Source organism: Patella vulgata, chromosome 4 (genome assembly GCF_932274485.2).
Source record: "Patella vulgata chromosome 4, xgPatVulg1.2, whole genome shotgun sequence".
In the NCBI taxonomy this organism is placed as follows: domain Eukaryota; kingdom Metazoa; phylum Mollusca; class Gastropoda; family Patellidae; genus Patella; species Patella vulgata.
This window is the reverse complement of record NC_065882.2, coordinates 45797341-45816232: the sequence shown is the minus strand read 5'-3', so window position 1 is coordinate 45816232 and position 18892 is coordinate 45797341. Positions and strand designations below refer to the sequence as shown.

At 34.6% G+C, this 18892-nt stretch overlaps 1 protein-coding gene across 1 annotated transcript in view; it reads right to left on the bottom strand.

Annotated features, from left to right (window-relative positions):
* Positions 1–7: 7 nt before the first annotated feature.
* The window catches only part of LOC126817529 (mutS protein homolog 5), a 74824-nt gene continuing 55939 nt past the window's right edge, over positions 8–18892 (bottom strand). The window contains exons 13-30 of the mRNA XM_050544572.2: positions 17654–17860; positions 17132–17255; positions 15986–16066; positions 13707–13799; positions 13030–13151; positions 12157–12266; positions 10095–10130; positions 9322–9410; positions 7857–7902; positions 7583–7721; positions 7234–7296; positions 6748–6819; positions 5042–5098; positions 4355–4427; positions 3557–3666; positions 3262–3342; positions 1522–1622; positions 8–270 (exon numbers count right to left, since the gene is read on the bottom strand). Of these exons, the coding sequence (XP_050400529.1) occupies positions 1620–1622; positions 3262–3342; positions 3557–3666; positions 4355–4427; positions 5042–5098; positions 6748–6819; positions 7234–7296; positions 7583–7721; positions 7857–7902; positions 9322–9410; positions 10095–10130; positions 12157–12266; positions 13030–13151; positions 13707–13799; positions 15986–16066; positions 17132–17255; positions 17654–17812 (1458 nt within the window). The 5' untranslated portion in view covers positions 17813–17860 and the 3' untranslated portion in view covers positions 8–270; positions 1522–1619. The remainder of the gene's footprint in view (positions 271–1521; positions 1623–3261; positions 3343–3556; positions 3667–4354; positions 4428–5041; positions 5099–6747; positions 6820–7233; positions 7297–7582; positions 7722–7856; positions 7903–9321; positions 9411–10094; positions 10131–12156; positions 12267–13029; positions 13152–13706; positions 13800–15985; positions 16067–17131; positions 17256–17653; positions 17861–18892) is intronic.

The following is an 18892-nucleotide window of genomic DNA, read 5'->3' as shown; positions in this document are numbered from 1 at the left end:
CTGAAATATTTTGGTGCAGTCATGGTTTTTGGAATCGCCTGCTTAGCTACATCTTGAAGAATTGAAGTGAATAAGGCCATGGGTTCATGTGCATCTTCTAACTCCTTTGTATCAAATAAAGAGAGAGACACAAAGATTCGAAAAGAGCCCAATCAGCCTTATGCAACTTCCACCTCTTAGGTCTTTTGACTGGAGAGGAATCATTATTATCAATCAAGATGGGAAAGTGGTCACTACCAGATAGATCTTCATTTACTCTCCATGTAAAACCTGAAACAGGACCGGAGAGCAAATGGTGAGATTGAGGGAAGAAAAAGAAGATGTGACAGGATGTAGGTAAGTAGGTGAGTCATCATTAAATAAACGCAAATTATTAATGTTAATGAATTCTGCTATTTGTTTACCTCTGTTGTTATCATCTGGACTATCCCAGAGTGAATGATGACCATTGAAATCTCCCGTAATAATAAACAGGTGAGGAAGTTGTGCAACAAGGTCATCAAGATCTCTGTGATTAAGATATAAACTTGGTGGAAGATATACAGAGCAGAATGTTATAGGAATATGCTAAGTCACCCTAATTGCAACTGCCTGCAAAGGTGAGTTGAGGGTGACTTGACTCGAGGGATATCTCCATTGTGAATAATAGAAACACCCCCATGAGCTCTACCATCACCAATTGAGTGATGATGGTAACCAACAAAATGTATAAAAGACAAAGTGTCAGAATTCCTCAAAAAATTTTCCTGTAAACAAATAGCTAAAGGGTTGTACTTTTGAATTAAAAGTTGAACTTCATTAAAATTTGGTTTTAAACCAAGACAATTCCATTGAATAATGGAATTGAGGCATTGTCAGGGAAATTTAATTTTTGACGGCTTACTGAGTGGGTCTACATGGACATCAACTACAGTAATATCGTCCATCAGATCTTCCCCACATATTTATTAAAGAGACTGATGTTTTTTTTTAACCCTTTGAATCTTTCTCTCGAAATTTTAAAAAATTTTGATGTTTTTTGGAATGCACTATTTTCTCCTTTGAGGATGGATACTCTTAAACTGCACCCCTGACCAATTGGAACTGGAATCAGCGGTGTCAGCTTTAGAAGAGCGCAAGGGAGGAGCCCCCTTGCTATTTTGGATGGGAGTATTGGGAATAATCCCAATAACCCAGATGGAGGCAAGGAGGATACAACCTCATCAGGTATAGAGGTAGTGCTTTGAGTCAAGCTCTCAGCGGAGCTTGAGGCCCCTTTTACATGATCTGATGAAGGCAAAGTCTTTGTTTTTTTCTGTTTATATGGCCAGGTTATGTCTGTCTGAACAGATATGGATTTTGTAGTAACTTTAACTACACTCGAAAAAGATTTCCCTTGTGGTGCAATGGGAATGAGTGAAGTAAGTTCTACTTGCTTCCTAGCATCAAAATATGGAATTTTCCGTTTATAGACATTACCTGTTAAGATTCTTTTCTCTTTCTGCCATATTAGACATTCATGAGAATAAGAAAAATGCTTACCCTTGCAATTAACGCAGCAAAACTCAGCATGGCAGGCAGCACTCTCGTGGCCATTATGACCACAACGAGCGCAGTTGTCTTTGCCCCTGCAGACGGTCTTACTGTGGAAATATAAGAATCAACAGGTATATTTAAATAACCTGCCTTGATTGATTTTGGTATGTCGGGACGATTAAAAGTGAGGATATAGATGCTTGTAGGAATCACCTTATCTCCTCGGCGTACACTAATTCAACCATTTCACCCTCGCTGCTGCCTTCAAGGTCCCGACATCGAATAACACCTCTACTAGAATATAATGATCTGTGTGGAGACACCTTAATAGGAATGTCTGCCAAAGTTGTTGATTTGAGAATCATGGTAGCATACTGCTCCTTTGTACATTCTATCAAGATTGTACCAATTTTCATTTTTTTAATAGCTTTGGGCTCACCGGCAATGCCCTTAGTTATCAAAAATGGTGAGACTTTGGATAAGTCAGTAGAGGGGATCTCAATCAAGAGAAACCTTGGCCATGACTTTGCCATTTTATTTTTAAATATGCTAGAAATGTCCTCCGAATTAGGATGTTTCTGTTTTTGTCGTTCATTGATAGGGGTGGGGGGGGGGGGATTGGGTTATCCATGAACGTAATTTTTTTAAAATTCATCCCTCATTGTCCCCCAGGTCATTGCCCTACCTACTATGGGGAGGTCTAGCAAGGATAACCAGTGCATGACCTCAGGGCTTGACGGGGGGCATACTCAAGCCAGAAAGTAAAAATAGTACTCCAACCAGATTGACCCAAGCCGCTGCTCTGTAGAATGTAATAAGGACACAAAGGTAGGTAATTGCTGAGCGAATAAACAACAGAGCATTAAATTGGAAAAGGGTACATTCTACAGAGCTAAAACGACCAAAGGCGATTAGTCAAGATTGGGCCACTCTGACCTCCCATCTAGGTGAACCATGGGCCAATGTAATGTGTTGCAGAGAAAGGGCTCACAAGCCAAATCCCCACTCAATCACCAGGATTCCACTCTCCACCGACACGGGTCGCAACGCACAGCAAAGACATTGCCTTTTACGACTCGCAGGAAATACGAAGGGTATATTCTTATCACCCCCTACACCCCAGGGGGCCATAGATTTCAAATTTTAATAATAAACTATCCAATATGTAAAATGAAAGGTCACAACTCAACATGCAATGTAGCATGCAGCAATAGCAATAATATTTATAAACTATTAAAAATAATAACATTATCATTTCTGAAAACCAACAACAATGAGAATCATGCATCGATAAATTTAACACAGAATGAACGCAATATATATACCTCTAGTTCTTGCACTTTTATAATGAAGCATATTGTTCGACAAAAACTGAAACAATCAGATTCCATTAACTCTCATAATTTATCATTACTGATCTATGACTCTTTATCATTATAGAATTTGAAATATTAGTAAACTGTGGACATATCAACAAATGCTAAGCCGAAGGAGAGTTTGAAGAATACCATTTGACATACCCATTATTACTTATGACTATGAGGCTATTTGTTAGCTTGGACAAGGGCTTAAATAGATGAATACATGCCACATGCAAATTTTACTACCTATCTAGGAAGACACACCAGACACCACTAATACTGACATAATTTTAATACTGACTACAAAGTGCATGGATTAGGCCCTACACGGCATGCAAATGGTTAAACTTTAAAAAGAGAGATCATGAGGTTAATTATTACTAACCTTAAAATCAAGTCCTGGTATTTCATAATCTTCCTCGGTAACCATATTCTCAGATTTAGGTATGGCTAACAAGTAACATAACTGAAATGTGTACATGGAGTGAAAACAAAAATATATTAGTCTGAATTTTGATGTGTCATAACCTACATTTTGAAGTTAAAATTAAGGACCATATAAACTCTGTGGCTGGTTTATCTTATCGGTATTTTATATTTAAATTAATCAATCAGAAAATCATCTATTTTCTAACACAAATAATATTTATGATAGTTGAATACATGAAAACTCAACATACATGAGGTAAATATATTACACTGCATTCTGTTATATCACTGTTTAATTTACAAAGTTCTTCTCTAGCAACTTTTGTCATAAAATCTGGTAGCCCATTGTAAGTTCTCTTTTCTACAAAAATAATTATTTATTGAGAGAGTAAACTATGGTCGCTTTATAATACTTCATCTTTCTACTAAAATCATAACGGTAATTGTAAATTTGTAACGAGATACATTACACAGATAAAACTGTCATTTATTGTGTCATTTATGATATTTTGTCATTTATTTATGATATTGTGTTATTTATGATATTATATCATATATGTGTGTTTGTAAATGTATCTATTGAATTTTAATATTTGAACCTACATCTAGCTATTAATAAAGCCTATTTATCGTCATTTACATTTTTTCAGACAAAACCAAAATTTAAATTGTAGATAATCTCCCGATTAGGATGCAATCAAATTAAAAAGAAGCCCACCAAAAGATTATAGGTGGCATTGGTTTATTTTGACCATTTCCCATTTATATCCCCTGCAGAGGATGCCAAATGTTGACAAATTTTATGGTACGTCAGCACCAACCAGGCTATATTGCGCCAAAGAAATCGTTGTAAATACTGAACAAAATTATACCACTTTTGGACTGATATTTCTTTTAGAGGTTCAACTTCCACAATAGTGTAGTTTGCAAAGGGATTAAAAATACCTCAAATGATGATCAGAGACTTTATTCTATAACTTGAAATAACAAAGAAAGACAATATGATAATTCTAGTTTGATGCATGGTTATATAATTTGATTAATCTTACTTTCGTCTAAATCTGCATCAACATTAGGTCGAACGACAAATCTACTCTGAGTGGAAGATTCATCAAAATCAATCTGTAAAACAACACGGTAAATTACTTAATATATTCTCAACATAACAAATGATGTAAGCATAAATTCTAATCTGGGTCCTGGGTTATAACAAGAGGTCAAGTGGGAGTAGTCAGACATCAGTGTTTACGGTTTAGGGTGATTCATTCCTGCAAGCCTTGGCTAAGATCCATTTTGCTTTTAACACCAGAAGTAAATCAAAATTCTGCACGTGGATTTTACACATGGATTTTACAATTCTCAAACTTAAATGACAATAAATGTAGAAATATGTGCTTTTCCAACTCAACTCATACAATCTACTTACAACTTCATTCATGGAAGTTCTGAAGCTACCAGGTTTTTTCAAATTTAATTATAGACTTTAAAGATACATTACGTAAGAATTAGATAAAAAGTAAGACCTGCAATAGGCAGATTTAGCTCTTGCATAATATATGTTTATTAATGAAATCCATTGTTTTGGCCAATGGAGTCTTTCAAGAATCAAAACTAAATTCACTCTTGCAATGTGTACCTTTTGTGCTCCTATACTATACAGCAGAGCATCTTCTAACAAATCAGAATTAGCCTCCCACTGGCAGATGGCTTAAAAAAGGTATCAAGAATTGACTTACTATTTTACTGATCAATGTAGCTATTCTGTGCAAATCATCAGAGAAACTTTTTGCTACCTAAAAATAAATTAATACATCGTAATGTACGTTTAATGTGTATATTAATGCATACAGTAACTCCAACTCCAACATTTGTTAATGTTTATTACAGCTACATATTTTAAGACTCTGAACAGTCATTGTCAACAGATCCCAAACAGCAACTATCTATTATAAACAATGTACTATGCTTTTAATTTTAAGGTAATATTCAAACAGAATAATAACTTGGCAAAATGCATTTGGAATTTATGATTTTAAAATTTTGAAATTCCATACGGTTCTTCCGTATGTCACAATGAACTATCTTCCCCTGTTATAAACCAGCGGCTGCCAGGCAGTATACACCCACATTTTGCAAGAGATGGATAGAGAACAAGCTAAAAACAAACGCTATTTTTTGTACAATCAGGAGCAATAATCCAGAAAGTTATGGTCTGAAATGCGCAAATATCAAGAGAGACTGCGATCTTTGGGATATAAGGATATGTTTTAAGTTTCATCAAAATCGGATAAAAATTGTGACCTCTAGAGGGTCCACAACCTTCGTATTACATACTTTTAAACAATTTGCGTACAAAGAACGGACATTTTGTTGGGCAGTTTCATTTCAATTTTCCCGAAATTCGATTTCAACCTTCATTATGGTGGAATGGTGATATATTTAAACGGTTTTTAAAATCGGAAAAAAAACTGTGACCTATAGAGAATCCGCTAGCTAAAAATGTGATTTTTCAAACAATCAGGAGCCACAATCCAGGAAGTTACGTTCGGATATGCGTGATTATCAAAAGGAGTTAAGATCTAAGTGCATAATGGTGATATATTCACACGTTTTTTTTAAATCGGATAAAAATTGTGACCTCTAAAGGGACCACAAGCTAAAAACTTGATTTTTTGTAAAATCAAGAGCTATAATTCAGGAAGTTACAATCCGATAAGCGGGAATATCGATAGGAACCAAGATCTTTGGGTTATAAACATGTATTTCAAGTTTAATCAAAATCGGATCAACATTGTGACCTCTAGAGGGTCCACAACCTTGATATACCAGATGTTTACACTATTTGCTTACGAGGGGCGGCCATTTTGTCCAGCAGTTTTGGCCCGATTTTCACAAAATTCGAACTCAGCCAGCATTACGGTGTAACGGTGATATATACAAACCTTTTTTTTAATCAGATAATAATTATGACCTCTAGAGGGACCACAAGCTAAAAACGCAATTTTATCATACAATCAGGAGCCATAATTCAGGAAGTTACAATCCGATATGTGCGACTATCGAAAGGAACCAAGATCTTTTGGTTATAAACATGCATTTCAAGTTTTATCAAAATCAGATCAAAATTGTGACCTCTATAGGGTCCACAAGCTGAAAATGTGGGCATATAAAAATTCTACTGAGAACTATGTTCTCTATGAAATATAAATCGGCAAAACGATTTTGAAATTTACAATCTGAAAACATTGAATTTTTATAGTATTAGTTTTTACATCTAAATGAACAATCCTTGAAAATTTGCAAAATATCTAAAAAGAACTGTATTGTGTATTGAAAAAATAAGTTCACTAAAGGTGAGGATTTCAAAAATAAATTATATTTCCTAATTTTCTGCAATATGTGAACTAGACAATACAACTATCTTTCAATACATATATTATACCTTTTGAAAGATGGCAATAGATGATCCCTGAGCTCGACAAATATCTCCAATATAAATAGCATGGTATACAGTCTGTGAATAGCAGAAAACAGTTTTACATATTAACATGTACAAATCTCTGTGTCAATAGACCTTGAGTGATTATAATCCCCCAAGGTGACAACTAGTCACTTCATAATCAATACCAATAAGGACAATTAGCAGAATTAATTCAATCTTTTTAGTAATCTAGAAGCGTATTTGTGAAGGAATTATGATCAGGTGATGTTTATTGATTTCTCAACTGCCATTTATCAATTTTAACAAGCTAAATTTTAAGACTTTGTCATTGGAAATGTATGGATTAGACTCAATACAAAAGACTATCCAAAATAGACTTCCTATTATCTATCCCTTAACGATAAATTATTAAACAAACTATAAAAATAAAATATTAACATAAAACTTTACTTTAAATGGTGTTATGAAATATATGGCCTTGTTTACCTTATACATAACCTGCCAATCTGTAATACTGGCTTGAGCTAGAACCATTTTTGATAAAATTCTCTGAAATAATTATCACATAATTTACAATTAAAATCAAATCTTTACACTGATCAATGGATAAATAACAATCAGTAATTTAATTAATATACAGTTAAAATAACTTTTTTTTTTATAAACTGAATTACCAATCTGTACAATATGGAGCATTTTGTGCTGTGAATTTCAAAGTACATGGATTTTTTTTCTAATTTATGAAAGATTGATTTTAAAAGTGTCTGAGAAACACTCTACCAGATCATGCCATGTTTATTTCATTAATTAAAATTATTCAAAGCTTGTTACATACAGGAATATTTCTAATGTGTTTCATACAATCCTGAAGAGTTGTTAAGACCTCTATATTCCGAGGCAAACTAAAGAAAGTCACAGCATCATGCCTTTCTTTTATTAGTTGAAGATTCTTTAAAGGTCTCATAAACCAAAACCTGAAATGAAACCTCTGAAATTCATTGCTTTCCCTATGGCAGTGTACATGTGCTACTTCACAATAATATATGAAAGCAAACTGTCTTACAAACAGGAAATTGAAAGTTCAAGAACAGATAATCTAATCAACATACCGTAACATTCTAGAACCCATTTGTGATTTACATCTATTTAAGATACCTGCAAACAAAATCATATATCTTACATTATAAAAAAAACCACCAGAAAATAAATGAAATGAAATGTAATGAAACCAGGTTTAACGTCCTACTGTTCTGCTCCGAACTGGGCTAATGAAGACGGGCATAGGCCATACAGTGTGATATGAGTGAAATTTTGCACGGACAGCAACACTACGGCCTACTCTTATATCGAATTCCAACTGTCAAGGGATCTTTTACGTGCACGCCAAATGTGTACACAGGACCTCGGTTTTTCATCCCATCCAAATGACTAGACAGCTGTCCTTGTCAGGCCCTCCGTCCTACATCACTGACAAGGGGGGAACCACGCCGGAAAATCTGGATGAACTTTCTTGGCCAATGCAGGGATTGAACACCCAACCTCCAGGTTAGCGAGCCAGCGTCTTACCCACTTAGTCTTACCTCCACACCCCCCAGAAAATAAACTTTAGGATTCTAATAAATACATTTTCAATATAACAATATAACAAAATAAATAGATGACACATATTAATTAATCGCACATTTATTTTTTTCAAACCGATTATCAACTATACATCAAGTTTCATCACTCTCTATCAGATAGTATCAAAGTTATCAGGTTCCAAAGCATCGACCAATAAAAGTACTTAGCTCTGTTTAGCTTTAGCTTGAAATGTTAATCATTGAACTCAGTCAAGACATTCACATAATGAACATCTACATCAAGTTTAAACATTCTACCTCAATTAAAAGCAAAATTGTTATGTTCCAAAGTCTTGACCAATCAAATTGCTTATCGATCCTTAGCCTAAGCAGAAAATTCTCATCATCAAACTTAGTCATGGTAATGGTAATGAATCTATACTCTGAATTTCATCACTCTCACTTAATTAAAACCAAAATTATTGGCCCTAAAGCATCAACCAATCAGATTGCTTATCTCTGCTTACCGTAAGCAGACAATGTTTATCATCAAACTACATCAAGGCATTCACCTAATGAACACCTACACCAAGTTTGAACATTCTACCTCAACTAGAAGGAGAGTTATTGTGTTCCAAAGTCTCGACCAATCAAATTGCCTATCGCTAATTAGAACTAAAGTTATCATTCCCCAAAGCATCAACCAATCAAATTGCTTATCTCTGCTTACCCTAAGCAGGAAATGCTCATCTTAGAACTCCATCAAGGCATTCACCTAACAAACACCTACACCAAGTGTGAACAATCTAGCTCAATTAGAATGAGAGTTATTGTGTTCCAAAGTCTCGACCAATCAAATTGCTTATCACTCTGCTTACCCTGCGCAGAAAATGCTCATTATCGAACTGAGTCAAGGTATTGATGTAATAAAACTATACACCAAATTTCATCAATCTCACATAATTAGAACTAATTAAGGAGGTGGACAAAAAGGGTGATAATTCCTACTTGCCGAATAAACTAAGTCCTTCCTTGCCACTGTCTGACGTACCAGTTTTATAAACAGATGGGTGGGATTCTTTGTGGAATATCAATAAAGCACTGAAACAAACAAGGATAAACCCATTTCAGTCTTGTCAATGTGACTGTCACCCTTGTGTTTAAAGCGGAAATTGCAAATTTTTCAGTTATTTTTTTTTAAAATTTATTAAAATAAAGCCTGAAAATAGATGGTATCCATAAACAGTCCTACCTTGTTAAAGAATAATCCTATTAATCCTATAATTCACTATAGCCAGCTGAGAAATTGGCAAAAATATCATTTTCCTCTTCATTTTCAAACGTTTGAATATCGCTACTCCATGGTGGAAAATAGAAAACAAGGGAGGTAATTGTGTTATTATTTCCTGTGTAAATGAATCTTAAGTGTGAGAATGACACCTATGATCGTATAATTGTGAGTTGACAACCTATTGAGCAAAAGACATAGAAATAATTACGTTTTGACTTTCTTAGAAAATTTGCAATTTCCGCTTTACGGCAAACACATTTTTCTACTAACTTGCACTCTTTTCAGTACTATCTGTTCACTGTTTGTAAGAAATATCCATCATGTAGCTCACAGGCTTGATTCAGACAATTGCAGTCTACTATTCTATCCTGATATTTTTCATTAGAACCAGTGACGCCAAAGTGTCTTGGATCTAAATTTGAAACTTGAAATGTTCAGTCACTTTGTTTAAACAGGTATGTTGGGATATCAAATGTTTAAAATCATATTCTTACCTAAATGCACTATCGTCTAAAGTCATCTGGTCATTCCTATCAAAAAAATATTAACATATACAAATATAGCTCTAAGTAAACAAGCGGGGCAGTAATAAGAGGAGTGCGCTTGTCTTTTGATTGATCTGAAAATTTGGTTACTAAATTATCTAATCAGGTGCCATTGGTTTCTCTTACTTTAAGAACCTTGCGAGATAAATCTATATTTTAAGTTTCGTCGAAATCAGATAAAAATTGAAATCAGATAAAAATTGTAACCTGTAGACTGTCCACAAACAAACTGTGGACAGAGGGACGGACAGGGGCGACAACAATATACATTCACATGAAAATGTGGGCGTATAAAAATGAATAAATTGAAAATTTTATTCAAATTACTTTATTCTGAGCGAAGTTATCGGTGTTTTAAGTTTTGACATGATTCAGCGTAGATTGCTTATTCAGTGACCGCCCTAGACTCTTAAAACCTTTAGCCAAATATTTAGCCAAATCAAAATTTTATTAGCCAATTCAGAAAGTTTTAGCCAAATATTTTATATCATTTTTATTCATATGTTTGTTAATTAAAAATGAAAATAAATGTTTAATATGTACTTATATAGTACACAAGAATATTATTTTATCTCCTTGACTGTCCATGCAAAAGTTCACAAATTATTATTGAGAGAATGAATGCAGATAAAAAAATGTTTATAGGACAGATTAGGCCTACTTCACAGTCACATGATTTAATTTAGTTCATCGTTATAACAGAAAAGACACGACGATTCTTTTTAAGAAACCACTGATCAAATGCTCTGACAAATTCAAGATTTATGCTTTCCGGTCCATCCATTTTTATAAGCATGAGGTCATTGAGGGTTAGCTCGACGGTCTCCGTTAAGCCAACGAAGGACTTGCGTCCGAGATGACACTCTCACTTACGGAAGTAGATTCTGGACTAACAGTAGTCGTAGGAAGGAAAAAGGAATCTAACCTTATTTTGGGTTTACTAGTATTAGTTGTCATTATTGTGCGTTTTATTTATTTGCTGCGTAAGTTAAGTAAAGAAAACTTGTAGTGAAGCGATTGCAAACAACGCAGTGCCACACAAAAGGGGCGTAACTGTCTTTTATAGTCTCGAGACTCGATCTTTCAGTCGTTTTTATGCGTAACATTGACAGATTTGAGCTTTGTAAGATTGAGATTAGAGTAATTAATGTACTAAAAATAGACACTCCATCGAGTCGATCAAAAGAGAGAGAGAGAAATGGGGTTTAACGTCCACTCGACACAAACTAGGTCATTTCGGGACTAAAATATGGTTTAATTTTATTTCAATAATTCGCTTGCGCGTAGGGGTCTTTAGCAGTGGGAGGAAACCGGAGGACCCGGAGAAAACCCACGAGGTTGGGAGTCGATCGAAAGAAGCGTTGAACGAGACGATTTCAAGTTTAATATTAGCAGATTTACGAAATAAAGCTCTCTAAAATTCATTCGCCAAATTTTTCGCCAGTATCATCACTTTATTCGCCAATAAAAATAATTGTCGCCATTGGCGAATGTCTAGGGCGGTCACTGCTTATTATCATAGCAATGGTACTTGACACTCAATAATCCATTTTAGAGTTAAATTTTTAAATCTAGCAAATGTTCTAATTTAACGCTAAAATAACTAATTTCACAGCTGGTGACACTAGCGCACCCTAAAATATCGTCGTGTATAATAAGAGTGACCATATATACACAACAGTGGACCCAGAAAACACCCACGAGGTTGGACAGTCGACCCCACTCCTTGTCACGTACAACCGGGGAATCGAAATCACGCCAGTTGATTCAATGACAGTCCTTATGATACAATGTGCACGCTTAATGAAAATATTATTGCTACACAATTATTAGTACATATTATTTTACTAATTAGACGAAATAAAACAAAACATTTCAGTAACAACTTTCTTTGCTATCATAATCTGAACCATTATCCACATAATAATAAGCATACATTATTTCAGAATGCACTTTTAAAAATCAACTAAGTAATAAAAAAAAAATCTATGAAAACCAAGATATATCTTACAATGAAAACACTTTAAATCCTAATACAGGTACTTGAACATTGTGATCTTCTAATTCAACCCCAATTCGTTTTTTCTCCAAAAACTTAATAACACCACCTATAGCTTTAACCTACAAAATTTATACAAAGGTTTTACATTATAAAATCAAACATACATTAAAGGACTTAAAATAACAAGATGTTTGTACCCAGTGATGGGATTTCAAAAATTTTCTTGTCGGACATTTTCACAGAAAATAAAGGGGCATAACTCTTATCGTTATTTAAGCAGGCGGTTTTAGACCGCAATTAAAAATCATGTGTCAACAAAATATACAATTTTGTACGTAATAAAAAAAAATAGGTGTGCGTCCTTATTTTTCATATTTAATTCCCATACGGTATTCAAATTTATGTCAGTAATATTCCTACAAAATTACGTGTTGTCGTAATACGATAGAATGAAAGCGTGCCGACTACTGTCGACCCGTACTTTTGTTCAAAGTCACCTCCAAAATTACCCTATTTTTCAGGGTAAAGGTCGATACTTTTTTCAGCAGAAGTCCAGCATTCGTCTTATACTACGTTTTGACTTCCATACGGATGGAGGTAAAAAACCCCCAGCAAATTGTACTTTTTTCAGCAGAAGTCCAGCATTCGTCTTATACTACGTTTTGACTTCCATACGGATGGAGGTAAAAAAACAAAACAAATTGTACCTCATCATGTGTGTCTTATACCAATAACTAGCACATTATGAACATTAATATTTTTCTAAGAATGTAATGTTTAAAGAGAAAGTATCAAATTTAATCAAGAAGGATACTCTCTTTTTTATTTACATGCACAGCACAGTAGAGAACTTAATAAATACAATAATTATATAAAACCTACCATGGCAATATTATCAAATGATATCAAAGACGACATGAACAAAACTCTCTCTGTATCAGTGTAATGTTTTGGAATAGCAGGTAAATCTAGGGACAGAATTCGTCTCTTGCATATTTCAAGTGCTGTAGAGAAGAGAACACTTCAGTATCAGACAGTATTGTCAGTGTATTCAGCTATTTCTAAATTCTGGTTTAATTATTCTTAAATAACAAGGGTTATCATTCTTCATAAATACACGTAACCTTGCTAATGTCATGCTTTGAAAAGAGAAACCAGGGAAATGAGGTTTAACGTCCACTCAATACAAACCAGGTAATTTTGCGGCTATATGATTCAAATTTATTCCAATAATTCTCTGATGAGTACAGATCATTGTCAGCGTCAGGATACTGGATGACCTGGGGAAAACCCACAAGGTTGGGCACGTACACCCAACCCCCTGCTTTGAAAAGAGTGAAAGTATAAAAAGACAATGACTCAAAAAAGATATATTATTGAAAAATCTAAACAATGTAGATTGTTATAGATGATGTTGTGCATCGATAATTTAAACATTACCCATTATGTTCACTAACGTGAATACAATGATTTTTGTTTACATTCAACCACAACAGACGTTGGAGCCCCTATCTATGCTAAAATAGTGAAAGGTTGTTGATCTGTATAAAAATACTTACAAAAATCAATATTTGGCATATATTGTATTATCTCTGCTATCTCAGTTTGATCTGAACCATCAGTCTTTATTTTAGAGCTGTAAACCTCATGCACTAAATAATAAATTGAGAAACTTGTTCATATTGGGAGACTTATGGGAGTTTATTCACTATGGAATCCAAATATGAAACAGTTGTGGACAGCAGATAACAAACAGATCAACGGACGGATGTGGGTGATGACAATATATGATCACATTTCATTTGAAGAAGATGTAATTGCTATAATTATTCATTAACTGCAGTTGTTCAGAATTATTTAAGATTGTAGCCTGCACAGAAAACTAGTCTTAATATTTAAATTATTGATATAATTTTTGGAATAATGTAAGACATTTGGAGACCTTTCACCAAGGAATACGTCATTTACGGCAAGTTATTGTCTTCACAAAGATTTTTTCTTTGCTGGTCATCACACTATAAATTAATGTTCTCTACATTTTAATATGTTTTTTAATTGAGGATAGCTCTACTTTAATGTACACTTAAAGATACGTAAAGTTATGTAAGATTTTGATAAAAGAGCTGCCCATTCTTGCTATAATAGTTTAGCCAGCAGTTGCCAGTCAAGATACGCCCACATTTTGCAGGGGATGGATAGAGAACAAACTGAAAAAAAAAAGCGATTTTTCGTACAATCAAGGGGAATAATCCAGGAAGTTATAGTCTGAAATGCGCGAATATCGAAATGGACTGAGATAGTTGGGACATAAACATGTATTTCAAGTTTCATCAAATTGAATCAAAATTGTGGCCTCTAGAAGGTCCACAACATTGATATACCATATATTTACAATATTCGCGTACGAGGGGCTACCATTTTGTCAGCAGTTTTGGTCCGATTTTCACGAAATTCGAACTCAACTATTGTTAGGGTTTTAACAGTGATGTATTCAACCGTTTTATTAAATCGGATAAGAATTGTGACCTCTAGAGGGACCACAAGCTGAAGACGCGATTTTTTCGCACAATCAAGGGCCATAATTCAGTAAGTTACGATCCGATCTTTGGGTTATAAACATGTATTTCAAGTTTCATCAAAATCGGATCAAAATTTTGTCCTCTAGAGGGTCCACAACCTTGATATACCATATATTTACAATATAAATTTGTGTACAAGGGGCGGCCATTTTGTCTGGCAGTTTTGCTCCGATTTGTATGAAATTCAAACTCAACCATCATAAGGGTGTAATGGTGATATATTCAAACATGTTTTTAAATCAGATAAAAATCGTGACCTCTAGAGGAACCACAAACTAAAAACATGATTTTTCGTACAATCAAGGGCCATAATTCAGGAAGTTATGATCCAATATGCGCAAATATCAAAAGGAACCAAGATCTTTGGGGTAAAATACATGTATTTCAAGTTTCATCAAAATCGGATCAAAATTGTGGTCTCTAGAGGGTCCACAACCTGGATATACCATACTATTTGCGAACAAGGGACGGCCATTTTAGTCTGGCAGTTTTGGTCCGATTTTCACGAAATTCGAGCTCAACCATCTTACAATCAAAGGCCATAATTCAGGAAGTTACGCTTTAATATGCGCAAATATCGAAAGGAACCAAGATCTTTGGGTTATAAACATGCATTTCAAGTGTCCACAAGCTAAAAATATGATTTTTCGTACAATCAGGGACCATAATCCATGAAGTTTCGATCGATACCTGCCAATATCAAAGGAACAGAGATCTTTTGGAGATAAACCTATATTTCAATTTTCGTCAAAATCGAATAAGAATTGCGACCTGTAGTGTCCACAAACAAATTGTGGAAGGATGGACAGGGGCAACGACCATATATGTCCACGTGAAAATATGGGTGTATAAAAATAGACAATGAAAAATGAATATATATATATTGAAAATTTTAGTCAAATTACTTTATTCTGAGCAACATTATGAATGTTTAAAGTTTTGACAAGAAATAGCGTTAATAAATAGTTTTGATTGTCAAGTACCATTGCTACGATAATAAATGATTGTCCATTTTAACGTTTATCGAAGATATGGAAGACATTGTCTAATCCACTCTATAACTCAGCCATCTGATAGTGTATAGAGTTGATTATTGTAAGTAAATGTGTAAACAATGATTTACATAACATTTGAAGTTGAAGCATGAAAAAAAAGGAAAAAAACTGCAATAGGCAGATTTAGCTCTTTTATAATATCTTTAGCACAACCAGTTTATTTAGGGATTATTATCATAAATAAATTACAAGAAATGATCTTACCGGTTTGCTTCAATGATTTAACCAGTCGATCATCTTGTTTTGAACTAAGGATAATTGCAGTGGGTTCAATCTGTTTTATAGCTGAAAATCAGTAAATCATATTATCTAACCATTCTTTTAATTGGAAGTACATGTAATTGTTGTTGTTCTTAGCGTTTAACGTCCGCTTCCACCGAAGGTGATATCGCAGACAAGTTCATTTTAATGATCTTAGCGCACGCGCAGGGGTCTTTGCTGTGGGAGGAAACCGGAGTACCCGGAGTAAACCCACGAGGTTGAGAAGGCGCCCCTATCTCCAAGCCACATACGCTCACACCTGGGATCGAAACCACAGCCGCAAGCCAGAGGTGACCGGCCAACTAGAGGTCGAAGCGTGACACTCTAGACCACTAGGCCATCCCAACCCCCCTTTACATGTAATATACAGTATACACATTATATACTCAAATCATGAATAGACATACAGTTTGTTTACATATTTCAAACATTAGCAAAGCTAGATTTATCTATCATAAGTTATTCTTACTTGTACAGATACAGATATCATTAGGTACAGTATTAATAACAAGAGTATGAATCTATAATATTATTTTTGTCATCTGTCTATCGAGATTATATGCTATTTAGAGGTTCTTTATGTGTGTGAACATGGAAATATAGTACATTTGTTAGCTTTTGAACTCCTCAAATGCAAAGTGGTATCCGTAAGATTTTCTAGAACAAATAAGTGTACCCTGTTTCATGTACAACACATATCACTACTTATTGTGAAGTGACAGTTTGGACCTGAAATTGAAAAGCTGAAGTCTACTAGGTTTAAGGTTGCAACCAAAGGACCAAAGGGACCAGCAAAGTCACCGACCAGTGGTTCAAATGCAAAAGTACAACACAAATTTGTAAGCTATGTTAATTCAAAAATGGCATCTAATGTTACAGAAAAGGTAAGCATACCCTGTCTCGTGCACACAACACACTTCAATACTGATAGCTCACTGGAGGGTGGCTGGATTTTTTTTTCAGAAGCCAGTTAAACTAGAACTGGAGCTACAATTTGGTTACATTTTTTTTTAATGCATTCAAGGCAGATAACTCCGTCAGTAACAAGTTTATTTTAATAAGAGATCATTTTTTTTTTTTTTCAGATACCTCTCTTCAATAAAGCAAAGTCATCATTCTCAACTGTATCTAACATGATATTTATTTGTAAAGTATCTACATCATAATAAGCTAGTCCAATCTTTCCACTACACCATACAATACTTAGATACAACTGAAAGAGAAAAAACAAGGAAAATCATAAGTAAATACATTTATATATCATTTTCTAATATGATACAACAACCGTTGGTCACATTTTTTCTCCCCCAAAACTTAATGTCCAAAACAGTTTTAAAAGATAATTAGGCAAATATATGTTTATCTAAGATCTTACATTAAAATTACATTTATTCCTGTGTTGAACATCAGATTATTTTTGTTCTCTTACTAACACTCATCCCAAACTTAATAGGCTGCCTGTCTACAGTTAACTCCGTCTGAGAACAAGGTATGAAGTAGATGGATCGCTGTGTGCAGTATGCCTAACACTGTGGAAAAAGTCATTAATTCTTGATTGAACTCAACTCTTGAATCAATGGCGAACATGAACTAAATTGCAGTTCATCATACCTGTTCACTATCTGAAGTAGACGATTCTTCTACAGCAGTTCTGATACTTGTAATGTCCTCGGGTCTGATAATTTCAGTATCACTCGAGGTGTCCATTTCCTTTCTCTGGTTAACTGACGACAGGGATGATGAGGAAAGTAGACTTTGATGATTAAACATTATTGTAGGCCTAATCCAGATTGGTCTTAACAAAAATTAAATAAGAATCTGAAAAACATGGTAAAAGTTACTAAAAGAGTCTTTGTTGAATTGAGACTTAAAGTAGGCCTAATCGTAATATAATATTAAATTATAGCCTACACTTACAATCTTCTTAATCATCCTAGAGTTAATTCTGGCTATTCGTTTGTTTGAAAACAGTTTTATGCTTATTAATTTAATTTTTGAAGACTTGGGTTATATACAGACTCAACAGTTATAAAAAGTAAACCTAGTTTCTCTAAATTAGTGTTCCACGGGGTGGGCCACAAGCTGCACCAGTGGGGTGTTTCAATATTTTGGTGGGAAAAGATTGAGAACCGTTGGTCGAATTTGAATCAAAATAAAACTATCTTTTTCATTCTTTTTCTGGGAGATGCCGTGACTCAGTGCATGCCATGAGGCACTGGCTCCCTAATCAAAGATCCCCTGTGATATTTGACCAATAAAGTTTTTCAAGATTTTCCGACCTGGTTTCCCTTGTCGGACCTACAGCAAGGAACAGTGTCTGTCTATAGTCATTTGGATGGGATAAAAAAAATAATAAATTCGTGGAATTGAAAGAATTTTGTTTGACTTTGAAGTTCTAGTATCTGGGACATTTCATATAGATCTCACTGATAATTTTTCGGTTTGTACAAGAGCCCATTCATACCATGGACCTTATAAATAAGGTCCATGTTCATCATACTGACATTGGCGTGTTTATAGTCACACTATGATCAATAGGCCTACATAGTACATATATGGCATGTCAGAAATCCCGGAACCGCTATACTATAGGCTTACTGGCAAGTTTATTTTATTTTTTCATGACTCTTATTCTACCTCCCTATTCTGGACCCAACTCCCTCCAGTCGAAGTAAGTTAGATCATATGTTGTACGTCTTTTCTACTCATGTAGCCTAACTAACAGCCTTGATCTTATTGACGGCTGGTTTTTCCATGCGGGCACGCAGCAATGACTCACTCTTACAGAAATAGATAACTGTCCTCGTTATCGTGCAGTGCTGAGTGAACTGGGAATCCCTGACAATCCCA